Source organism: Danio rerio, chromosome 1 (genome assembly GCF_052040795.2).
Source record: "Danio rerio strain M-AB ecotype USA chromosome 1, GRCz13ab, whole genome shotgun sequence".
Lineage (NCBI taxonomy): Eukaryota > Metazoa > Chordata > Actinopteri > Cypriniformes > Danionidae > Danio > Danio rerio.
Window position 1 is genome coordinate 22,155,480 of NC_141021.1, and position 22,776 is coordinate 22,178,255.

General features: G+C 33.7%; 2 protein-coding genes across 5 annotated transcripts in view; one reads left to right on the forward strand and one right to left on the reverse strand.

The window, feature by feature from the left end:
- spock3 (SPARC (osteonectin), cwcv and kazal like domains proteoglycan 3) overlaps positions 1-20,830 on the forward strand; it is a 69,638-nt gene extending 48,808 nt beyond the window's left edge. For 2 of the 4 annotated variants that reach the window (NM_001327987.1, NM_001327988.1), the window contains 5 exon segments: positions 8,637-8,750; positions 9,477-9,698; positions 12,648-12,710; positions 15,147-15,284; positions 19,389-20,829. In NM_001327987.1, the coding sequence (NP_001314916.1) occupies positions 8,637-8,750; positions 9,477-9,698; positions 12,648-12,710; positions 15,147-15,284; positions 19,389-19,534 (683 nt within the window). In that variant the 3' untranslated portion in view covers positions 19,535-20,829. 4 annotated transcript variants of the gene reach the window in all.
- Positions 1-22,776, reverse strand: part of ugt8 (UDP glycosyltransferase 8) — a 170,511-nt gene that overhangs the window by 133,516 nt on the left and 14,219 nt on the right. The gene's annotated exons all lie outside the window — the stretch shown is intronic.

Below are 22,776 nucleotides of genomic sequence, written 5' to 3' on the forward strand. Positions count from 1 at the left end.
TGTTTTTGAGAAAAATTTAGAGTTATGGTTGGGTTGAGGGGTAGGGAATAGGTATGGATTAAATTTTTTAACAAAAATGATGTTCCAGAACTAACATAGATGTTAATCCAGGATCGCATAGTACTCGGCAAAATCATGACGTGCTGCATCTTCGAGGGCAGTCTATTAAATCGTACACAATTATATTACAAAAAAGTAAGGATGTAATGGTACACTGAAGTCAAGGTTTGGCTTGTACCTCTGTTTTGGGGTTCCAGGTTGAAGTGTGGTACACCAGGAATAAGCAACAACTTCCAAGTGATTGCTTTTTCTATTTATTTTGAACAGGCATAAATGTTTTGTCACAATCAGCTACAGAACTGAAAAGCTTTTTGTAATAAAGTACAAAATAAACAGTGTAATGAAAATGTCAATGTGGTCATGTCATTGGCCCATGAACATTTCCTGTTTGTTATCAAACTATTTCATAACTGTAACAAAAGGCAGTTCAATCATAACTTGATGTTAAAACATCTATCATAACATTATTTATTAATAAGTGGCTCTTTTTGAATTCTCAGAAGCTATAGAAATGAAAAATGTAAAAAGGAAATACATTGGTTTTTGTTTACATCCCTCAAAATGGTTAGATATTGCATATTAAACTTTCAGAGGTTGAGCCCAACCCTCTCCTAAAAACAGAAGAACCACAATTGCACATAAAATCAATAAGTTGAAATCTCTTTAATGAAAGTACTAGCACTGACTGGAAGTCCATTCATAACAGCAGGAGCAGCGGACAACAACAGTTCGATCTTGTGTAGACAAAACAACTCTATGTAAATACATTTGACAGACCATTCACGTCTTCTGCAGCACCTCGCACATGAGTGACGCTCATTAAAGTCCCATTGAATCTGAAGCTGTGATCAATATTTTTTTCCGTATTGTGATGCAGTTCCTAGAGAAACGGAATTTTAAATGAGCAAACAGTGGACGTGGCTTTTTTCTACCACAGACTGATTAAATTTAGTAAAGTAGGCATTTCATTCAGAAAGATCGGGAAAGGGTTTTTAGAAGAGTTATTACAACCTAACAGACTCCTCCTGCTCGCCATTTCTGTTCATTGTCAAAACAGCTGTAGGGATGTGGTTGAATATGTTGGCCACGCCCATTATTTCAAAATCACGTAATCTGATAATTTATCTGTAAACAAACAGGAAGTACATTTTCAGATTTCAATAAAAGATTAGAAGGTCAAATAATTTTTTTTTCTTAAAGATACTGAACATGATTTATTCACCACAAAACTTACAATGTGAGCTAACAAAATCATATGGTTTGTTTTGATTTCTTGGGGAATCTTTAATATCAGTTACACAGCAGTGGAACAATCAAAAGAACTCAAAGGAAAGAGAGACCACAAGATTCAGCGTACCAAGTTGACATGACAACGGCAAGATGGTGGTACTTTTTCTAAAGCCTCCTTTTCACTGCACACGACAACGACAAGCAACAAACCGGAAGTCATTCATTTCCAATAGAGAGTACTCCAGAAGCTTTGTGGAGTTCCAATCATCTGCGTATTTGGAAAATTCAGATCCAAATTGAGCTGTGCATACATTAAAATATTTAAAGAGTGTTGTTTTAATGGAATTCGATATCACATGCTGAATGGGGAAAAAAACCTTTGCATTTCAGAATACAGGTGTCTGTGGTCCTTCACTGACTCGGTAGGTGCAGAGAATAGTGTCAAACAGCAGTGCGTGTATAAACTATCCTGTCGCAAAATGTCGCGAAAATCCTACACAACGGTAATAGTTTGATTGCGGTGTTTACATGTCTGTACTGCGCTTCAATATTGCCACTAAAATCGGCATACTCCACGTCTTAATCATATTTCTGTTTAGCTCGATTATGACTTTAGTCTGATTAAATTAATCAAAAATCGCTGTTTACATGAGACTCTTAATCAAAGTATTGTCCTAATCGCATTAAAATCAGATTTGTGGTGTCCATGTAAACAAGCTGAATGACACGACAAAAAAAAATCATTTCAGTGTTGTCATTCTACCATTCTAGTAGTTTTAGCATCCTGGTAGTTCAATTGTTAAAGAACCTAAAAAGCAACACCTTAAGTTATTCTATGTACTTTATAATGATGCTGAAATAATCAGACACAGAATGTCTCAGGAAACCCAACCCAAGAAACATTCCATCATTGCACATACTGTAAAAAAGGAAAAAGAACAAATCGAACACGAACAAAACTCCTCACATCTGCATCTGAATGTCAAGCACAAGCCCTTCCCTCCAGCACTGCATCTTATCACCAGTCAGCACAGATGTCTGATGCATTAGCAACAAGAATTCAATCAGTTACGCTCATTAATTACTTACAACAAAACTCGATTTGTCAAATGCCCCAAACCATCCCCAAACAATATACGCAGACTATTACATCTAATCAACGCATCAGAACAAAACTTGGGCACAGAAAAATACAATCATGTGAATTGGAAATGATTTAAATATTGGACAAGAGCAAATCTCACCAGCAGGCATATTGCTGAAGCTATCCAGAAGATGTTTTAAATAAAACTGCAGGTTTATAGCCTGAAGCATCTCTAAGACGGATGTTCTGTTACAGAACAATAATAATTGCAAGGATTGCTCTGTTCACTCTGAAGGTTAACTGGACTTAAGTGTCCTCCTCAAGGGCACAACATAGAGAGCTGCTGAGTGAATATACTGTAATCACTCTCCGGTTTTATTATGAACCTTAAAGGAATACATTCATTCATTTATTTTCTTTTCGGCTTCGTCCCTTTATCAATCTAGGGTCGCCACAGCAAAATGAACCGCCAACTCATCTAGCACATGTTCTACACAGCGAATGCCCTTCCAGTTGCAACCCATCACTGGGAAACAACCATACACACTCATTTACAATTTAGCTTATCCAATTCACCTATACCACATGTCTTTGGACTTGTGGGGGGAACCGGAACACCTGGAGGAAACCCTCGTGAACAGGGGGAGAACATGCAAACTCCACACAGAAATGCCAACTGACACAGCCGAGGCTCGAACCAGCGACCTTCTTGCTTTGAGGCGATCATGCTTTTTCTACATAAATATAAAAACCAATGCTTTCATGCCTTCTTCATCTCGAGGGGCTTTTTCAGTTTATACATGACAATTTGCTTTTGGTTATTGTTATTTTTAGTAGAAGTATTAATTATTATATGCATATTTATATTTGCTTTATTAAAAAACAAGCTTAGATTTGCCCACCTGTCAGTGTTTGGACCATATGGGGCACAGCTTGTGTATTTAGATATAACTCAGTTTTTTGACCACACTTCATTATTATTGTTCATTTATTCATTTGCTGAAAATTAGAACTGAATTTAGAAATCGTTTTGAAACAAATCATTGTGCTTAATAGACGAAATTAATTATGTAGGCTAATGGATGTCTGTGTGTACAACATGTTTCCTTAACCACGAGAGTGAAAGTGAAAGTAATTCTCGCATTCTCACGCTGCAGATGCTCTATTTAAATGTGTTCTTGCTAGTGAAGTGCTCAGTTTTTCCACTTACAGAGTTGATTGGTTTATTCTCAAAAAACACCTATAACTCATTAAGAGAATAAGCTCAACCCTGTTAGGACATCAGGGGTGATAGCGTTCCGGCACCACGCCGGATTTCCGGCGTACTGTGGCTGCGGGAAAAAAAATCAGGTTCACGGATATTGATCTGTCTTTTCTCTAGATTCACAGAATTCACTCACTGCTGAAAGCGCCGGATTGGTTTTATTAAGTGCCATTTTGTGTGCTCGTGAATCATCTTTTGAGTGTAGACGCCATGTAAATAAAAGATTAATTGTGTAATTTAGAGAGCTTTATAAATTATAACGGATCTTTGTGAGATCTCTATGAACTAAGATTAGTGACGCTTTTTAGTGATAATAAGAGGAGCGTGCTTTGCACTTTCCAGGCTATAATCCATTCAGAATTTGTATGAAACTTTCGTTTTCGGCACATATACGCTGATATGTTTTGGGAATGACATCTGCATATTTACGCTGGGTTTATTCTCGAAATAACGCAATAGACGGGACAGAAAATATATTTCCCCCTTCTCCTTAAACAACTTAGTGTTTCAGCTATGAAATAGTTCAGTTTTGTATGTAGCCTAATGTCAAAGTGTTTATATTTAGTTTCGTTTTTTTATTCAGCTTATTTAGAAAAACGTTTGGAGCATTTTAAAAATAAGTTGTTTTTTTTTAACGAACAGCGCCCAGCGGAAGACCATCATTGTTTGATCAGTTTGCCTTCTCAGATCATCACGACTTGCCTAAAATAAAAGATATAAAACAGTTCAAGTATAAAACAATGGTAGCTTAAACGTTAAAGAATGTGTGCTATTAGGCGCATAGTTTGCTTATAAAAAGCTTGCAGGACATCGAGGCGCCAGAGCAATCACTTGCATTTTTTCAGTGGGAGCAATTTAAAGTTATCCGTCATTTTTGCTCACAAAGAACGAGTAATACATCAAAAAAACGTTACAGCGTTTTATAAAATAAAGAAAACCAAAATTATGCGCTTTTTGTCGTCTGGTTTTTGAACAGGAGCGCTTAACAAAATGAAGCAAAATGTATATGCCTCACAGACATAATAAATATATTTATAGAAAGCTTTAAATTATTACTTGACGAAATAAAACAAATCGAAAACAAAAAAACTCCTTCATGTAATCCGTAAAGATGAATTTCTAAAGGCGAGTCCAAGAGGAGATTGCCAGTCAGAATCTTTGCGACACTGACTCAGAATAAGTTTATTAATAAATAATTAAGATATGTCCTTACTCTTTCCTCGACACATTCATTGTTATTTGTTTTTGCCGGTGCTTGGGGCGAGTTTTAGCTTATTGTGTGCGCTTAAACGCGGATTCACAGTAGCAGTTTTAACATGGAGTGACACGACATCTGACGTACAGATGACACTGGCACATGCCACTGAGTGTAGTGACACTTCTGGTGGCACGTCCGGTTTTCCACTGTCATGTGTCACTCGCTAGTGGCATGTGTAGTGACCTGTGTCACTCAGAGTGTCGCGCTGCATGTCACTGACATTAATTATGACATTAATTAACTCGAGCAAAACCATATTTAATCATTACGCGACTTTTAACCTAATTTATCGCGTCGCAAGTTAGTTTCTATGCTGAGCTACTCCACGATGTTTTCATTTAAACGCATTTATTTTATGTATTCGTAGTCATACTTCCGTACGTAATATAGTCATTTGACAGTACATGTCAGTCAAATTTATTGTGGCATGCTTATGTATGGGAGGGGTTACACTTATCTGTTGTACTGTATATTATTGCATCCTGGCAGTTCCTTTGTTCCCCACAATATGGACTTCTCTATGTTTTTAATTCATTCATTTGTTTTATTATTTAACTTATTTTCATTTTAAGGTATTTTAAATAATATCCTTTAAAAAGTTATAATAAGATGCATGTTGAAAACTCATAACATATATGCATGTAAGATAACAGGTGTCATTTGCCTCATGATTTTTAAATATTAAAGCAAAGAGACTTATAAGATTAATGTGCTTATAGCGTGCTTATACTGACACCTACTGGCAAATGTCACAGGATCACTGACACTGGAATGTGTCACTGACATTACTGGCATGTGTCTAAAAAGAGCCACTTGACAATAATGATGATCAGGGTTACACATAGGCTGTTAATATATTTGGGCCCAGGGGCCCACAAGTTGTGTTAAAAGTGCGTTGCATACATAGTACCCCCACCCCTACTCACCTCAGGGGCAAGGAAAAAAAGTTCAGGCTCAGGAATTTTTTCCACTATCAGCCCTGGGACATGCGCTGCGGCGCAAAGCAGATTTTTCCGTCCTTAAACTAGCAGCTACGTTTCTTAATTGTAACTCTGAACTTGTCATTTACTATCAGCCTAGTATACAATGAAACTACAGAATAGTTAAGCTTTAAATAGAAAAAGAATTGGAACTTTGAGCAAGATGCTAATGTCTAATACGTTTCAACGATTTATGAGAAACTAAGCTAAGCTCTCACCAGAACCCAGAGATCGACTGAATGGATTCAGAAATAGTAAATTTCAACTGTATCACCACTGTATCACATAATTCAACTGTATCACATATATGGGACTTGTAAAATTACTCTTTTTTTTATAGTGGAGTGGTTTTTTTTTAATAATCAGTTTTTCTGTTCCTTGTTAAAATGCTAATCTATTTTAGCTGTGATCACTGAAGCTAGATTTTCATGAATACATAAGGCAACCCAGTTCAACAGTGTATGCGTACTTTTTCAGCAGTCCTGGTATTTCTTTCCTTCATTTAAATAGTTTTCATTTCAGGTATTTTGCCCAGTTCAGCATTCTGTAAAGACGTACAGTAAATCAAATCAGCTGGGAGATGAATGACATTTCCTTTGATTCGAAAACAAAACAAGCATTAGAAAAGATAAAAAGGGGCTGTGTCTGTGTAATTACATTCTACACGATGAAAGGAAATCCCTCGTTTTACATTTTGGCAATCAGTCATTTAAGCTATTAAGCTGTGCTGATTCAGTAACCTTTAAAAAAGAAATTAATTTGATATCAGCTGATAAAGTACAACTACATGTGTATTACCTTTATTATGTTTTAAAAACCTGTTGCTTTGTTAATCTATCAGCGTATAGACAAATATAGAGAAATATATTTAACGGTCTTAATAGAAAACGGTCTTACAAAGTCTTAAATCGCAAAATCTAAATTTTAGGCCTTCAAAAGACTTAAAAGTCCTGAAATATTGTAAGTCATAAATCTTTTTTAATCGGGTCTTAATTTTCCTTTGTTTATGTATTGCAACCTAATCTGCCCAAAACCCTTACAATCGCCAACAATTCATCTCAATAAAACTTTCAACTTTTTTTTAAGTTATTTTTTAACTCTATTCATCCTTATGGTTTAATTATTTTCCTTACATTAACATTTGTTTAAATGTATGCTCTATTTATTTACTGCTGAGGACTCTGACCTGGACAGATTGTTGTGGATAAATTTAATTTATTTTAGTTTTTAAAGCTTTTAAAACATTTTTTCAGATTTTTTATTATTTTAAAGAAAGTTTATTTTGGAAAACTTTGTTGTTTTCATTATTAATTTATTATTGTATTATTAAATGTATTAAATTATATAATTTTTTTGATAGAGCAAATAAAAATCTTTTCCATCTGGGCCATTTGAAAAATTCCAAACAGTTTAGCTCTTTATGAGTGTAAAATTTAGTTCATAATAGTCTTAGTAATGTAATAAAAAGTCTTAAATTGAACTGCAGGTGAAACCTGCAGAAAGGCTGAGAATAATATATTTATAGTTTGCTGCACAATATTAAAATATAGATCAAAGTTTACATAAAGAGGCTTTTTTTAAACCATCAAATATATATAAAAAGTTCTGCTATTTTAAATTAGTTGGAGCAAAAAAATATGATTTTAAATATTTTTTTTAACATGATTTACATATAACAATGTAAATTCAAAGTATATAAAGAATGTAGCAATAGTTTATGAACAAACAAGAATGTAGATTTTAGCTTTTTGGTAGCAAAATGTTTTTTGTAACAGTGAAATTAATAAAATTATCTGTTAATTTCAAATCTAAATTCTGTTCCGCTGTACAATAATAGAATTTGATTTCACCTGTTTTTTGAAGTTTTATTTCTCATTATTTAAAAATATTTTACTTTCTCAGAAAATAAAATAATTTTTGTTAGTTCATATTTGATGCGGACACCAAAATGGAATGGCTCGTCTTTGACTCATTCATCAAATACAGTGGTTGTCAACAAGATGGGCTAACTCAAAGTTTCAATTATTGCAGCTATTAAAAGAACGAAGCATTAAATAACCACACTTAAAAAGCATAATTTGGCATAAGCACTGTTTTCATTAAAGTTCCCGTGAAGTGAAATATGCATTTTATTCTACGTTGGACATAATCTCTACTGAAAAAATTAAGAGAAGGTGGGACAGAGTAGTACCTCCCCTTTTACAAAAACAGCCAATAGCGTTGTTTTTTTATCACAGCTCTGCCAATGAGAATGGTTGAGCTCAAGTGCATCAAATGATAAGCAAATGAGAAATGTCTTGGAGGGGCAGGACATGTTAGATCCTAGAGAGCATTTGATTGGTCAAGATTTGATGAGAAACTGATTTATGGGGTGATGAGCTTAAGATGTTTATCAGTTTTATATTTTCTAAACTTGGTGCACCAGCTAATAGAACTATTAACTAAAAAAATAATAATAATTTCATGGAGCCTATAATAACAGTAATAATTTTGCAAGATTCTGTAGAATTGTGGTTATTGTAGCCTTTCGTGTGAAATTCAGAAAGTAAAGAGCCTTAAAAAAATGAAATCACTGATTTGAGACTGCTAGAGAAATGTACATCACCACTTAACATCAGAAAATCTAAACATCATCTCTAAAAAAGATTTGACTGAAGAAAATGAATGAGATTTTTACTTCTGCAACCTTGTGGTTACACTGGATTAAGGTTGTTTGATTTATGTATGGATGTACCAAGTGTGTTTTCCTCCCCTATTTAGAGTGCGGTAATGCAGAAATGACTGAAGTGGTGAGCAGATTACGAGAATGGATCACAGTTCTTCATGAGAGCGGCAATACTAACAAGAAATACAAGTTCCAGAAGCCAGAGAAGAGTGAGCTCACACACAACACATACTGTATCTAAACTGCTCATAGTACTGCAAGCTATTGACATGTATTTGGTTTTATTTACTTCTCTTAAAAAGTAATTGAGTTAGTGGAGTCACTATTCAACTAATTACCAGGAAAACTAACTAAACCTTTTTTTTTTTTCAAATTAAATATGTTAAATAAATGAAATGGAATGAATTCTAGAATAAATTATTATTATAGAACATTGTACACTATTCTATATTAAGTAATGTTGCAGTTGGACAGCTTTAAAGGTCCATCTATTAAATGTATTGTATTATAGTAAATTTTATCATAACTATAGTGGAATAATAAAATGTAATAGATGGTTTATTACTATAACATTTAATATTTATTGCATAGTCCACAACTGGCCAAGAAATAAATCTAAAAATCATTTATGCTTAAGCTAGTTAATAATAATAATAATAATAATAATAATAATAATAATAATTTTTACAGTAATTTTTATAATATTTTGTGAACAAAATATTGTTGTTGTTGTTATTATTATGTAATTGTATAACAGTACTAGTACTCTAACAGAAGAAACAGTATCCATATCTTACTTTAAAAAAAATACCTCTTTTAATCAAGCTGTTTATTTATAATCCGTTATTTCCATCACTGCTGCTAACTTAACAATACAACCAATGAAATCAATGTAAAGTAAATCCTTTCTGAACTGTGTCTGCATTTCTGTGCAGAGGTGGACATGAGTAAAGTGCCACTCTGCAAGGACTCTTTGGGCTGGATGTTTTCCAGACTGGACACAAACTTTGACCTTCATCTCGACCAATCTGAGTTGTCCAGCCTGAACTCAGAGAAGAGTGATGTGTGCACTAAAGCCTTCCTCAGGTCATGTGACCCAAACAGAGACAGGCTCATCTCCAGCCAGGAGTGGTGCTCTTGCTTTCAGAGATATCAAGGTAAACACTTACTTTTCAAGAATACGTTTGAGCCAGAATGTGCATTCTCAGAAATCTTCACAAGTACACCGCCTAAGAGGACTAAACACTTTAAAGTTACAGATCAAGTTACGTAAGCCATAATAAATCCTGACAGGAAGATCAGGACCTTGACACAAAGAAGATGTGAGGGAACAAACAGGGCTTAAATATAGTTGAGCGGTCATTATTAAATTGTTCACCAGCCGATGATATTATGAAGAATAAATAACAATCAATAAATGCCATAATTAAAAATAAGGTACTCCTGGGTATGTCGGCAGAAAGGGGAAATAGCAAAATACATGCAACCAAGTTGTTTGTGAAATACAAATGGGACCCTAGGCCACAAAAAAAAAAAAAAAACTGTCTGGGTCAAAATTACATATGTTTTATATATATATATATATATATATATATATATATATATATATATATATATATATATATATATATATATATATATATATGGCTAAATTCATTAGAATATTAAATAAAGATAAAGATCATGATTTTGTAAATTTCCTATTAAAAATATTTCAAAATAATGCTGCTAAGCACGTCATTCTGAATTTTGGTAAAAGTGGATTTTAAAAATAATTGTATGTCAGCTGAGTATTGTCCTGTCACTACAACCATACACCATAGCTTTCAGATGATGAATACATATCCATTTCCAAAAATTGTCCCTTTTGAATTGCACTTTTTGCTAGTTATAGACCAGGAGTCTCAAACTCAAATTGGCGAGGGGCCATATCAGTGACTGACAATTTATAAGAGGGCTGCTTTAACATTCAAGCACAACAAAAAAGTGGAAACCTGATGTAATTTATGCACTCAGACATTCTTCCCCTGAGTATATGCAGTCAAAGCTTCGTACATATTGAAGGGCAGTTTAAATTGCTTTAAAAATACAACAATTTATTAATAGGCATAATAGTAATAACTATTAATCTGTCCAATTTGGTAACTTATTTACTGGTAACTTTAGTGACTTTACTGGTATTTGTTCTTCTCAATAGAGTATATTTCTTTTTTTGTAAAACTACAACAACACCACCATCATAAGTGTAAGCCAGATGTGTTTGTACAGCACAAAACAGGTGATATAAAACTAATTATAATCAAATGACCCTTGAATATTTTCAAAAATAGACCTTTAGTAATAATAGAGCACTTATGGACATATATTTGAATGTTTAAATCAGCCCCAGAAATAATCTGCTTTATACTTGAACGCACACTGAGAAGTTGAAAGTAATCCAAACATGTAGTATTCATTCCTTCATTTTCCTTTCAGCTTAGTCCCTTTATTAATTGGGCGTCTTATCCAGCATGTGTTTTACACAGAAATCCCTTGTTGCAGACTTAAATATTGTGGTGATGTGAAGTACTGTAATACAGCATTAAAAGAATAGTTTGCCCAAAACTGTAAATGCTGTCATCATTTACTCACCATTCACTTGTTCCAAATCAGTTTGACTTCCTTTCATCTGTTGAACAAACTATGGATGTCAATGTTACCAGTTTTAAATAATCAATCCAAAAAAAAACAAAAAAAACAATCAATAATACAAACAGGTTTGGAGGGTTAGTAAATGTGGAGTTCATTTTTTTATTTTTGGGTGAACTATCAGTTTATTTTATTTATATTGAATGTATTTAAATACAGGGCAACATTTTAAACCTCAGTTAAATAATACTGAAAAAAAAAACAATTTCACTTTCAGTTACAAATGTCCCGAACCGTCACAAACATTACAAATACAGTGGGGTAAATAAGCATTGAACACTTTACTATTTTTCCTAAAAAAAAACATATTTCTAAATGTGCTGTTACTTGAAATTGTCCCCAGATGTTGTCAACAACCAAATAAATCCATATATGCGAAGAAAACAAATCTAATTAGTTTACAAATGAAGTTATGTGTAATAAAATGAAACGACGCAGGGAAAAAGTATTGAACATGAAGAAAGGGAGTTATAGAAATGCAGTGAAAGCCCAGACAGCAGCTGAAATCTCTGCTGATAAAAATAGTTTATCAGCAACCCTCCGCCCTTCCACATTATAAATTAATTTCAGCTGTTTCAGTCCAACATCTGATGATGAAGATGAAACCAGGGTGGACATTTCAGCAAGAAAATGATTCGAAACACTCACAAATGCTTTCAGAGAAGGAAAATCAAGCTGTAGAATGGCCAATCACCTGACTTAAATCCAATAGAAAATACAAAATAAAGATCTGATTTGATAGACGAAACCCACAAAACCCTCAAGATTTTTACACTCCGTTGAAAATCACACCTGAGCAATTCATGTAACTTCATTCTCCATAAGAGCGGCATCTTTAAGCTGCCATCACCAAAAAATTATTTTATGTAAAGCAATAAATACGTTTCAGTAGTCCAGTATTTTCTCCCTGTGTCATTTCATTGTTATTACACACAATTAATTCTTTTTTTAAAATTTTTTTATTTTATTGTTTTATTTTTATGTGTGTATTGTTTGGGTTTTTACCAAAATCCAGTTCAATTCCATGTCAGCAGCTCCTTTTGAAATATTATTCCCAGTAAAAAAATGATGTGTACTTATATACTCAATACCTATTTTTCCTGCTGTATATTTATTTATACATTACATATATTTACAGTATCCATGTACTACATGACATTTTTAGATAAAAAATGTTAGTATTTGCAAATGCAATTTTATTTTATGGAGAAAGTTCAACCAGTGTAGGTTTTGATGCTCATTAGGCCATAAACACAAAATCATCTTAGCGCTTATTCTCCTCTTTGCATTGTGGGATAATGCAGTTCTGTGTTTTTTATATACTAAACAACATAATGCTTGCAGTTCAAAACTCTCTCACAGAGAAATAATGGTGATGGTTTCTTTCTCACTGCTGATCTGAAATCGATGTGTTTTAGAGGCTCCCTGTCAATCAGAGATCACCATCATCCACAAACAGCAGGCTGGCAAGAAGCTACTGGGTGAGTCTAGTGTCTTGTGTATTTACATATGGACTTTTCTGGTACATGTTTGTAATACAAGATCATGTTTAGTGACAAATTGGTACGTATATACTGGTACACAGGCTTTATGCATGTGGCCATTTTGAGATATTCAGAATTGGTGCATGATAAAACACCAATTTGTTTTTACAATTTATTTTACAATTTCAGGTGAAATTCCAAATTAGTAGAAACAAAAATGCCAGAATTTATAAACAGTAGGTATAAATATAAGCAGGTGAAGGCAAAATGATTAGCCCTTTCATGTAATTAAAAATCTTATACATATTTATATATTTTACAAGTAATGTTTAACAGAGCAAGGATATTCTTCTCAGAATTTTCTATAATATATATATATATATATATATATATATATATATATATATATATATATATATATATATTTTATTATTTTTTTTTTTTTTTAATAAATTCATTTTTTGTTGTTGAAATAAACGCATTTTTACATGTAAAAATGTTTTAAACATATTTTAGCCACCTTAAGAAATGTATTTCTTATATTTCTTATAATATTTTTATATATTTATTTCAATACTTTGATTGGATACAAAACAAACCACTATTGTCCAGTGTCTTGCCTAGTTAACCCAATTCACCTAGTTAACTTAATTAACCTAGTAAAGCCTTTACATTGCACTTTAAGATGAATACTAGTGTCTTGTAAAATAACTAGAAAAATATTGTTATGTCAGTGGCAAAAACCTAAAAATAATTTTATTAAAATTATGTTTTTAAAAATATTGGGAAAAGTCTCTAAGAAAACCATGACTTATCTTTGGAAATATTCTAACATTTCTCATGAAAATAACTTTGCCTTTAACTAGGGATGCTCATAATAACCAATTAACCATTAACTGAAAAAGTGAATTTTTTAACCGATAAAAGTATTATTAATTTCTTTTTTTTTTTTTATGTTTGGCTGCATAAATATGCAACACATTTGTTAACTCACAGGACACTAGCATGTGCAACCACATGTGTCTACAGACATATTTTGCCAAAGAAGCAAAATGAAAGAAGCTTATTGGGGGTCACAGTTTGACAGACAAGTTGATGCCAAACCAGCGCTGATGCTGATTGTTTAAGACAAAATCTTTAAAGTAATGGCTTCTAATAAATATGTTGACAGAGGTTTGTGATATAAGAATTACAGCGGAGCATTAATTAAATGCATATTTTTCATAGAGTGATCGATTTGAGGTAGCCTGCTGTTTTTATTTGACCAAAGTAAAAAAAAAACATGATTGGAAAACAACAGCCTGTGCCGGATTAAAAGGATTCAGTCAGTGTTTTCATTTAGTAATATACAGTACATGTAGCAATTTAAATGAAATTATCTATGGAAAGACTATTTATTTTATTGCTTTTATTTAGTTTGTTCTGTTTTTTAATGTTAGAAACAGTGCAGGTGCTAGAAGAAAGTGCGGTCTTTTGTTATTATGTTCTGTATGCTGCTGTTCGCATGTTAAAATAAATCAGTATTAATATGCAATATTTAATGTGTCAGACACAAAATAGACAATTCATAGTCAATTCTTTTTTTTATTAAATAATAATTTAACATTAATCTGATTAATGATTAATGTTAATCATTTATATTCGGTTAACAAGTAGTAAATGAGTATCCCTACCCTTAACTGTATATACATTTTATAATGATAAAAAAGCATAAAAGCATGGAAATCCCAAGGAACAAGAGTGACACCATTAAAAAACAAGAATAGAACAAAACCAAATCTAACTCCCACTTTAAACCCCAAACTTACCTAAGAAACAGAAAAAAGTCAGAAAATGAAAGCTCTTTCACTTGACTGAATCCAAAATACACCAGTTCAACTTGTCCAACACAAATAGCAAATCTGTTTTTCCCCACAGCATGTTGAAACAGAAAGCAGTAGCGTTCAAAATCATCTCAATGTCATCACAACCTGAACACTGTAACAGTCAAACAGCAGAGGGAAGCCGACATTAATTCTATTAGGACTAGAAATCACTCAGAGTTTCTTGCCTTCTTTCTCTCTGAAGGTCGCATGTTTAATTTGAGCAGGGGAATGAGATGAGGGGAAATTGGACATGAAAAGTAGGATATTTTTAACTGCCGTTTCTCCCCTGAGTGAAACGCACAGTGACGGCTCTATGGCTTCTGGCACTGAATTATAAAAAGACAAAAAAAAAAGAGAGAGAAAGACAAAAAACTCAACTATGGTGATTCAGTAACGGGAAGCTGTGGAGTTGAAACGTAGTGAATGTGCACAGGAGACTCTCAGAGGTGACAGTTACGCTCTCTGACATTGAATATATCATCTCTCTGTGGCTGTGAATAATACTGTGTGTGATGTGATGTTTCTTGACATTAGGACTGATGCTAATGTGTGTGTTCTGGTTGTGTAGGTCCGTACGTCCCCTCCTGTGATGAGGATGGTTTCTATCGGCCTCAGCAGTGTCACGGCAGCAGTGGTCAGTGCTGGTGTGTAGACCGCTATGGAAATGAGCTTGCAGGGTCTCATACTCATGGACCTGCTGAATGTGGTAAGAGAGAAAGCTTCATCCATCTTCTGAGTATATAGTAATATTTCTGGGCTGATGTAATAACTGATTATTTCGCTTGTGAACATGTTGTTTTAACATGTGCCAGCTGACATTATGGGCCTTATCATTCACCCGTGCAATAAGGCGCAAGACATGCTGGCCATGATTTCTTGCTATTTTCAGACCAGTGCTACCCTAATTTTCACGTTTTCCGCCATGTTGTTTGAATAGAAAATCTATTAGCGCAACTTTATGGACTCATGGGTGTTCCGGTCTAGAAAGGAGGTGTGTTAATGCGCATTGTTGGTGTGTTGCTGTTTTGAGGAACTAAAATTGACCACACTATCGACCAAGTAAAAGCACAGAGTGCGTTAGTTATACGCCTATGCAGGTCCAAAACACATACTTATCTCTTAAAACACACAGGATGTACAGCAATACACAAATATGTTTACATATGGAAAAAAATAAGGTTTAAAATGTTACAAAAAGTATTATTTTCTACATAATTCTACAATTTGCATTTGTATAATGTTATTATTATTAGCAGATTTATTTATTATAAGCATATTTATATTTGTTTTAATAAAAACAAGTTTAGATTTGTTCATCTGTCAGGTTTTGGAGACGTATGCATGATCATATGAGGCATAAGAATAGGACGTGTGTGTGGATATAACTGTTTTTTCGACCATACTTCGTTATTATTGTTCCATTTATTTGTTTGCTGGATATCATAGCTTAATTTAGAAATAGTTTTGAAACAAATCTTTGCGCTTAACAAACAAAATTTAAAATGTAGACTAATGGATGTCTTCAGTACAGTGAGTTTCCATCGTTTCCTTATCCACGAAAGTAAAGAAGTAAGGAGTAAACGTAAACTAAAGAGAAAGTAAAGAGTCCGAATGGAGAATGCTCATTCTTTATCCTTGCGCTGCAGATGGTTCATTTAACCATTTCCTGCTAGTGAGATGTTCAGTTTTTCCAATTACAAAATCCGCCATGTAAATAGCAAATGGCCATGGCGCGATGCAACTGTCTCTTGAGAGACTCTGATTGATTTAAAGCACACACCCATAACTCATTAAGAAAATAAGCACAAACCAGTAAGACCATACGCCAGGGCGCAGACCTTATTTTTCAGTCCTTATGATAGCAGAAGTGGATTCAGACATACCCTTAACGATTTTGCGCTATGCGCTTTTGACTTTGCGCTTAGATCGTTAAAATATAGCTGTAAGGAGTAAAACAATAATTTTGTCAGAAATAAAAAAACATTTTAAGAGAGCAAAAGCATTCGTGTGAGGAAGCAGAATCAGGTTAGAATTACCTTATAATTTTAGTGATGAAAGCAAATAATAATCTTTCATGTTTTTGTTTTTATATCAGCTATCATAAATGAGTGTCAGTGGAATATGTCTGTATATCAGTACTGCTGTAATTCGCAGGCTGTACGCCATAGGTCAGTGGTCCCCAAGGTAGGGCTCGGGGTTGCTTGGTGAATTCAAAGTATCAAATAAATTTAAATTCGACCCATTTGCCACAGAGTAATGAATCACCAACTTATCCAGCAGATGTTTTAAAGAGCAGATGCCCTTTCCAACTGCAACCCAGTACTGCAAAACACTCATACACACACGTATACACTGCGGCCAATTTGGTTTATTCAACTCACTTGTACCGCATGTCTTTGGACTGTGAGGGAAACCCGAGCACCCTGAGGAAACATATGCAAATACGAGGAGAACATGCAAACTCCACACTGAAATGCCAACTGACCCAGCCAGGACTCGAACCAGCAACCTTCTTGCTGTGAGGCGACATTGCTAACTGAGCCATCGTGTCACCCGCTTTCCCAGTCCTTGGTTTGGCTGTATTATTGAACTAATATAGTGTCATATTCATTTCAGATTTAAAGGAAAGGAAAGGAAAGGAAAGGAAAGGAAAGGAAAGGAAAGGAAAGGAAGATTAGAATGAGAAACGATTAGAGCCAGCATTGCAATAAGTCTGTGGCCATCATAAACTGTCAAATAGCTTTACCAAGCAGAGACTCTGGCTGAGCTGTAATATATACAAAATGGCATTGGCTATTGTGCTGAAATTACTTCAACACTCTGAATAATGCTGCATGTTTCAAGGCACTTCAGGGGCCCTATAATTAACCAGTGGCAAATTAGTCAGGCTTTGAAATCACAGCTGTCGCACTCCATTAAAAAAAGTCAGCTGACACGAATAGATCTCAGTTAATCTGGAATTTATAATGCATACAAGTGTTCTGACCATCAGGCTATGGCAATATTTGTGAAAACTGCAGATGATTGGTTGTGTTCAATAGTTACACTATGAAATGCAAAAGATTTTAATCAAGGGCTTTCAAAACCTGAAACTTGCTTTAAAGATGCATTTAAGGGGATAGTTTACCCAAAAGTGAGGATTACTTATAGATATTTTGAAGAAATCTGGTAACCTTTAATCATTAACTTACATTCTATTTGTTCTTCCTACTATGGAAGTCAATGGTTACAGGTTTTCAGATTTCTTCAAAACATCTTTTTTATCATACAAATTTGGAACGACTTGAGGGTGAGTAAATAATGAGAACAGGTTCATTTTTGGGTGAACTATACCTTTAACCCGGGGTTATCGTTATTCTAAACACCACTTTTAACCCAGTTTCAAGCATAATTTATAAGCGTAATTAGCAACACTTTCAACTCGGGAAAAGCCTGCTTAAAAGCAAAGGTCTTATTTTACCATGTTGCATTTCGGTGCCAACTGTGTGCAGTGTGAAACAACACTGGGTTACAAACTTAAAGCTGGATGCTTAGCAACCGACAGACAATCATGTGCCTATAATCTATTTATTTTATTTACACAATAATAAAAAAGAACAAAATATATAGAAAAGTGCCAAGATATACTGTATACTGGACAGTGAGAGGCAGAAACCAAAGGGCTTATTTAAAGCCTGTACCTAAATTGAAAAAAAAAACACTGCAATTAATTAATTAATTAATTAATTCATTCATTCATTCATTCATTCATTCGTTCATTCGTTCATTCGTTCGTTCATTCATTCGTTCATTCGTTCATTCATTCATTCATTCAGCTTAGTCCCTGATTTATCAGGGGTCAAGCCACAGTGGAATGAACTGTAATGCAACAAAGTTCCTCATATTAACATGCTTTTTAGAATCACAAAAAAAAGCAGTAAATAAAAAAATAAAATAAATAAACATTGTCATTTCAGCCGGTGAATCGTGCATTAGAATTAAGAAGAGTCCCTTTCATTCATACATATTTAGTCCGTCTAAAAGTCCAATCAGGAAACCCATGAGTCTAGGATTGTTCCACGGCTGTTATAGTTTTGCATTTTTAAATTAGTTTTCATTTTGATACAATTGTAAAAATAAATTCAGTTGTTTTAATGAGTTTCATTTAATGGTTTTCTTGGTTTTATTTTTGATTTTATTTTTCTATTTAATTCAACTCAATTAAATACAGTGCTTTTACAATGTAGATTGTGTCAAATCAGCTTCACATAGAAGATTATAGTGAATTGAAACTGTCAGTTCAATTTTTTTGAGTTTAAGTTCAGTTCAGTTCAGTTCAGTTCAGTTTAGTTTAGGTTAGTTCAGTTCAGTGTGGTTTAATATTCACTGCTGAGAGTCCAAATACTAAAGAATCCTTCGATGCGCAGCTCTACAAGTATTTCTCTCTCTATATATATATATATACATATATATATATATATATATATATATATATATATATATATATATATATATATATATATATACACACACACACACACACACACACACACACACACACACACACACACACACACACACACACACACACACACTATGTTTGATTCACCTGCCCCCAATAATGTCAAGTGCAAACCTACACCCTTGTCGCCTATGGAATGACAATGTGAGCTAGCAAAATAGATATTGTAAATACTGATTCACATAAACTTCAAATGCATCTCTCCTGAATGGAATAACCTTTCTGAAAGAAATACAGCTACTATCACTACTGCTGATAATAATGAATATAAATGAAATGAATAAGCTTTTGTTGTTGTCATTCTTTTAGTGGTGGAGTCTTCTGGAGATTTTGGCAGCGGTGACTCTCTTCTCCCGGATGACGAGGACGGCGATGTTGTAAATGATGAAGAGGAAATGGGAGACGACGATGATGAATATGACCAAGCTGATGATGAGTACAGCTACCTGTCATAATCCGCTTTCCGTTGTTTTTTTATTATTATTGTTTGAAAACATTTGAAAAGAAGGAACCAAATAAATCAAAAAATAAAACAGACTTTCATTTGGTCTTAAAGCACGTTTCTAGGTGACCTCAGCAGAGTGCAGTACTAACATTACTAAAGTGTTCATCGCCCCTGTGCTGTAGAACATTTGTACAAAATTAATACCAAGCCTCGATAACCACATTTAATTTGTATTCCATCTATTACATTCATCCAAAGTGAATAAGTGTATCGACAAACCTAGAAGTTCAGGAATTCATAAGTGGATTTTGATAAGAGATTCATTTAAATGTTTGCACTTATAAACATGCACACACAAATGACATGCCTAAACACAAATGAAGGAATAACTCCATGAGCAACCGTGACTCTATGAGACTTTACAGTCATGCCGTGAGGGATTAACGTCAATGTTTTGATTCATCGTAATAGTATAACCTATTGATTTATCATATATATATTTTTGTCCATCAGCAGAACGAATACTTACACATTTTGAGAATTCATCAAAAGATGTTCAGTATTTTAAATGTAAACGTGAACATTCTAAAGGAAAATCTTGTTTGAAATGGCTAAGATGTGACCGGGAGTGACCACATGTCAGACACACAATTAATTACAGTAGATGTGACTGCAGTCAATGTTATAAGAGGACAGAGTCATGCTATTTACAGACACACAAACATACACACTTATCTTGTAGACACATTGGCAGTCCTTGGGCATGAGGTGCCTTTGACACAGCACGGAGGAGAAAACAGGTCTAGTGGGATAAGAAGGATAGAGATTTTTAGTGTTAGAATGTAGAATTCGACTGCCATAAGAATATACAAGGAAAAAAAAGAGACAGAGAGAGATTTTTTTTGCATCATGTTCTCTGTTGTTTTGGTCTATAGGAGAAAGTGGACTTGATTAGTTAGTTTGCATATGTTACTGTAGACGACAAATCATATGATAGATGCTGCTGCTGTCACTTCTTCTCCTCGTTCCCTCTCAGAGCTTTTGCATTTTTGTCAGATTTGTTTTCATGATGTGCATATGAAAATATACGTTTTCTTCTATGGATATTGTGGTGTTTTCTGAAAAAAAAAGACAATAAAAGAAATGGTCGAACAAGTTTATGATAATCATTTATGGAGGTTGAGGAACCACCTTTATCAGTGTTGTCCAGATGTTGTCATAGAGATAACACTTTTCTTTTGTTGGTTTGTTTGTTTTTTACAGTATCTATATTATTTGCTCAAATAAAGTTACACAGACCAAAACAGTTTTCTTGTTCTCTGTTTCTTTGTATGTATGTGTGTGTGTGTCCTGGTAATACATGCATTATGGCAAAATGTCAATATTGCAAAAGAAATCAAACTGTTAAACATATACTTTTGGAATGCCCTATTTTCAATGTTATCAGACAGCAATTCTTATCTTGAGACACTTTTAAAGGTGCAGTATGTAAGTTTGACACCTAGAGGTTGAACTAGGTATTGCAATCCTGGATTAAAACAAATGCAAGTGCAGGTTGCCAGATGTAGGACCAAGGAGCAAGTCTGACGATCGAGCCTAAAGGCTGATTTAAATTGTTTTCTAAATAAAAGCAATGGCAAGTGATATATTTTCCAAATTTAAAGACGTTTTTGTCCAAACCAACAATTGATATATTAGAAACAGCTCCTATTTCTCACAGGTGAACAACAGAAAACTGACAATGATCACCTCAGGTACACCTCATGTGCTTTATTCAGTGTTAAATGCTTATAATCTGAGTTTAAAAGCCATTTTACATGACATATATTGCCATACTACTGAAAGCAGCAGCAGATAGCTCACCTCAGATCTTAAAAATAAAATAAACTGTTTCAAATGTAACTTTAGAACTATGAGTGATTCAGCGTGTACATTTAACAACGTTAAATAGGTTTAATATGTGTTAATTAGAGTTTAAACCTTACCGTTATGTGGGTGAGTGCATATTCTGTGCTTCTGAATGGCTGTATTTAAATTTCTGTCCCGTTGCGTCTGGTGCAAACAGCCAAATTGATATCACTGAAAATCTCCTCACGTAGCATCTTGTTGGGAAACATGGTTATAATGTAACCTGCTCACCTAATGTTTACGCTCATAATATTTATATTATATACTAATTAATAACCTCATGTGGAACTCTGAATCTGCGTCTCATTTTGGAATATGCCACTGTCCACCAGGGGTCGCATTTCGCCACGGATGCATACTTTGAGAGCCTTTCTGAATGAATGAAATATGCGGTTTTCTAAAAAGGCAACCCGAGGAATAAATATAATTGTCATTGGACAGGTTAAAAAAACCTAAACATCTTTGACTTTAGTATTGTTTTCAGATAAACAAAATGTTCACCTGTTTCGTTAATATCTGCACACATTATGGTGTTTTAGAAGAGTCAAAAACTTACATTTAGCATCTTTAAAGGAAATATTTTATTAATGTGTGAATCCTTCAAAAATGGTAAAAAAAAATTATCAAAAGTAAACTTAAAAAACTTTTAGATTTTTATTGTATTATTTATTGCTGTTGAATGTCTTTTTTTATTGTTATAATTTTATTATAGAAAAATTGTATATTTATGTTATGTTACTCACTGTGATTTTTTTATAAGTTTAAAATTTTTTAAAACAGAGCCTGTTTAATATAATTAAAACAGTAAAATCACTATGTAATTCTAAACCATAGTCACCACAGCCGCATGGTGTCAGTAAACGCTAATATGTGTTTGTGTGTATTGCAAACAGCATTTTTGCGTGACTCATCGTTTCAGAAAGGCTTGAATAAATTGGACCACAAATTCATGAAATAATCTTACTTGGTATTTTTAAGCTGTATTTTAGCTTCATCCCTGTCTGTCTCTATCACTGACTGCTTTTTATCTGATGTAAAGCAAGAAAACAGACATGCACGTGGGAACAGGGACAAGCATCCCATTTGCATTTAAAGGTACATCCTACAAAAACAGCTGCACTGTATTCAGAAACCAAAATGGGCAGTTTCTGGAGGCTATAATAAATTATCTGATGGGTAATGTTGAGTAAACCTTCTAGATTCTTATCTTATATTTGTTATATGCTGTTTAATGTCCTTTTTTCTATTTTTTTATTATAGAAAAGCGATATATTTCTAATATGTTAGTAAATTTGGTTTTGCCATGAAATAGCCAGAGAAGCTGATATGGAAATAAATTCTTAA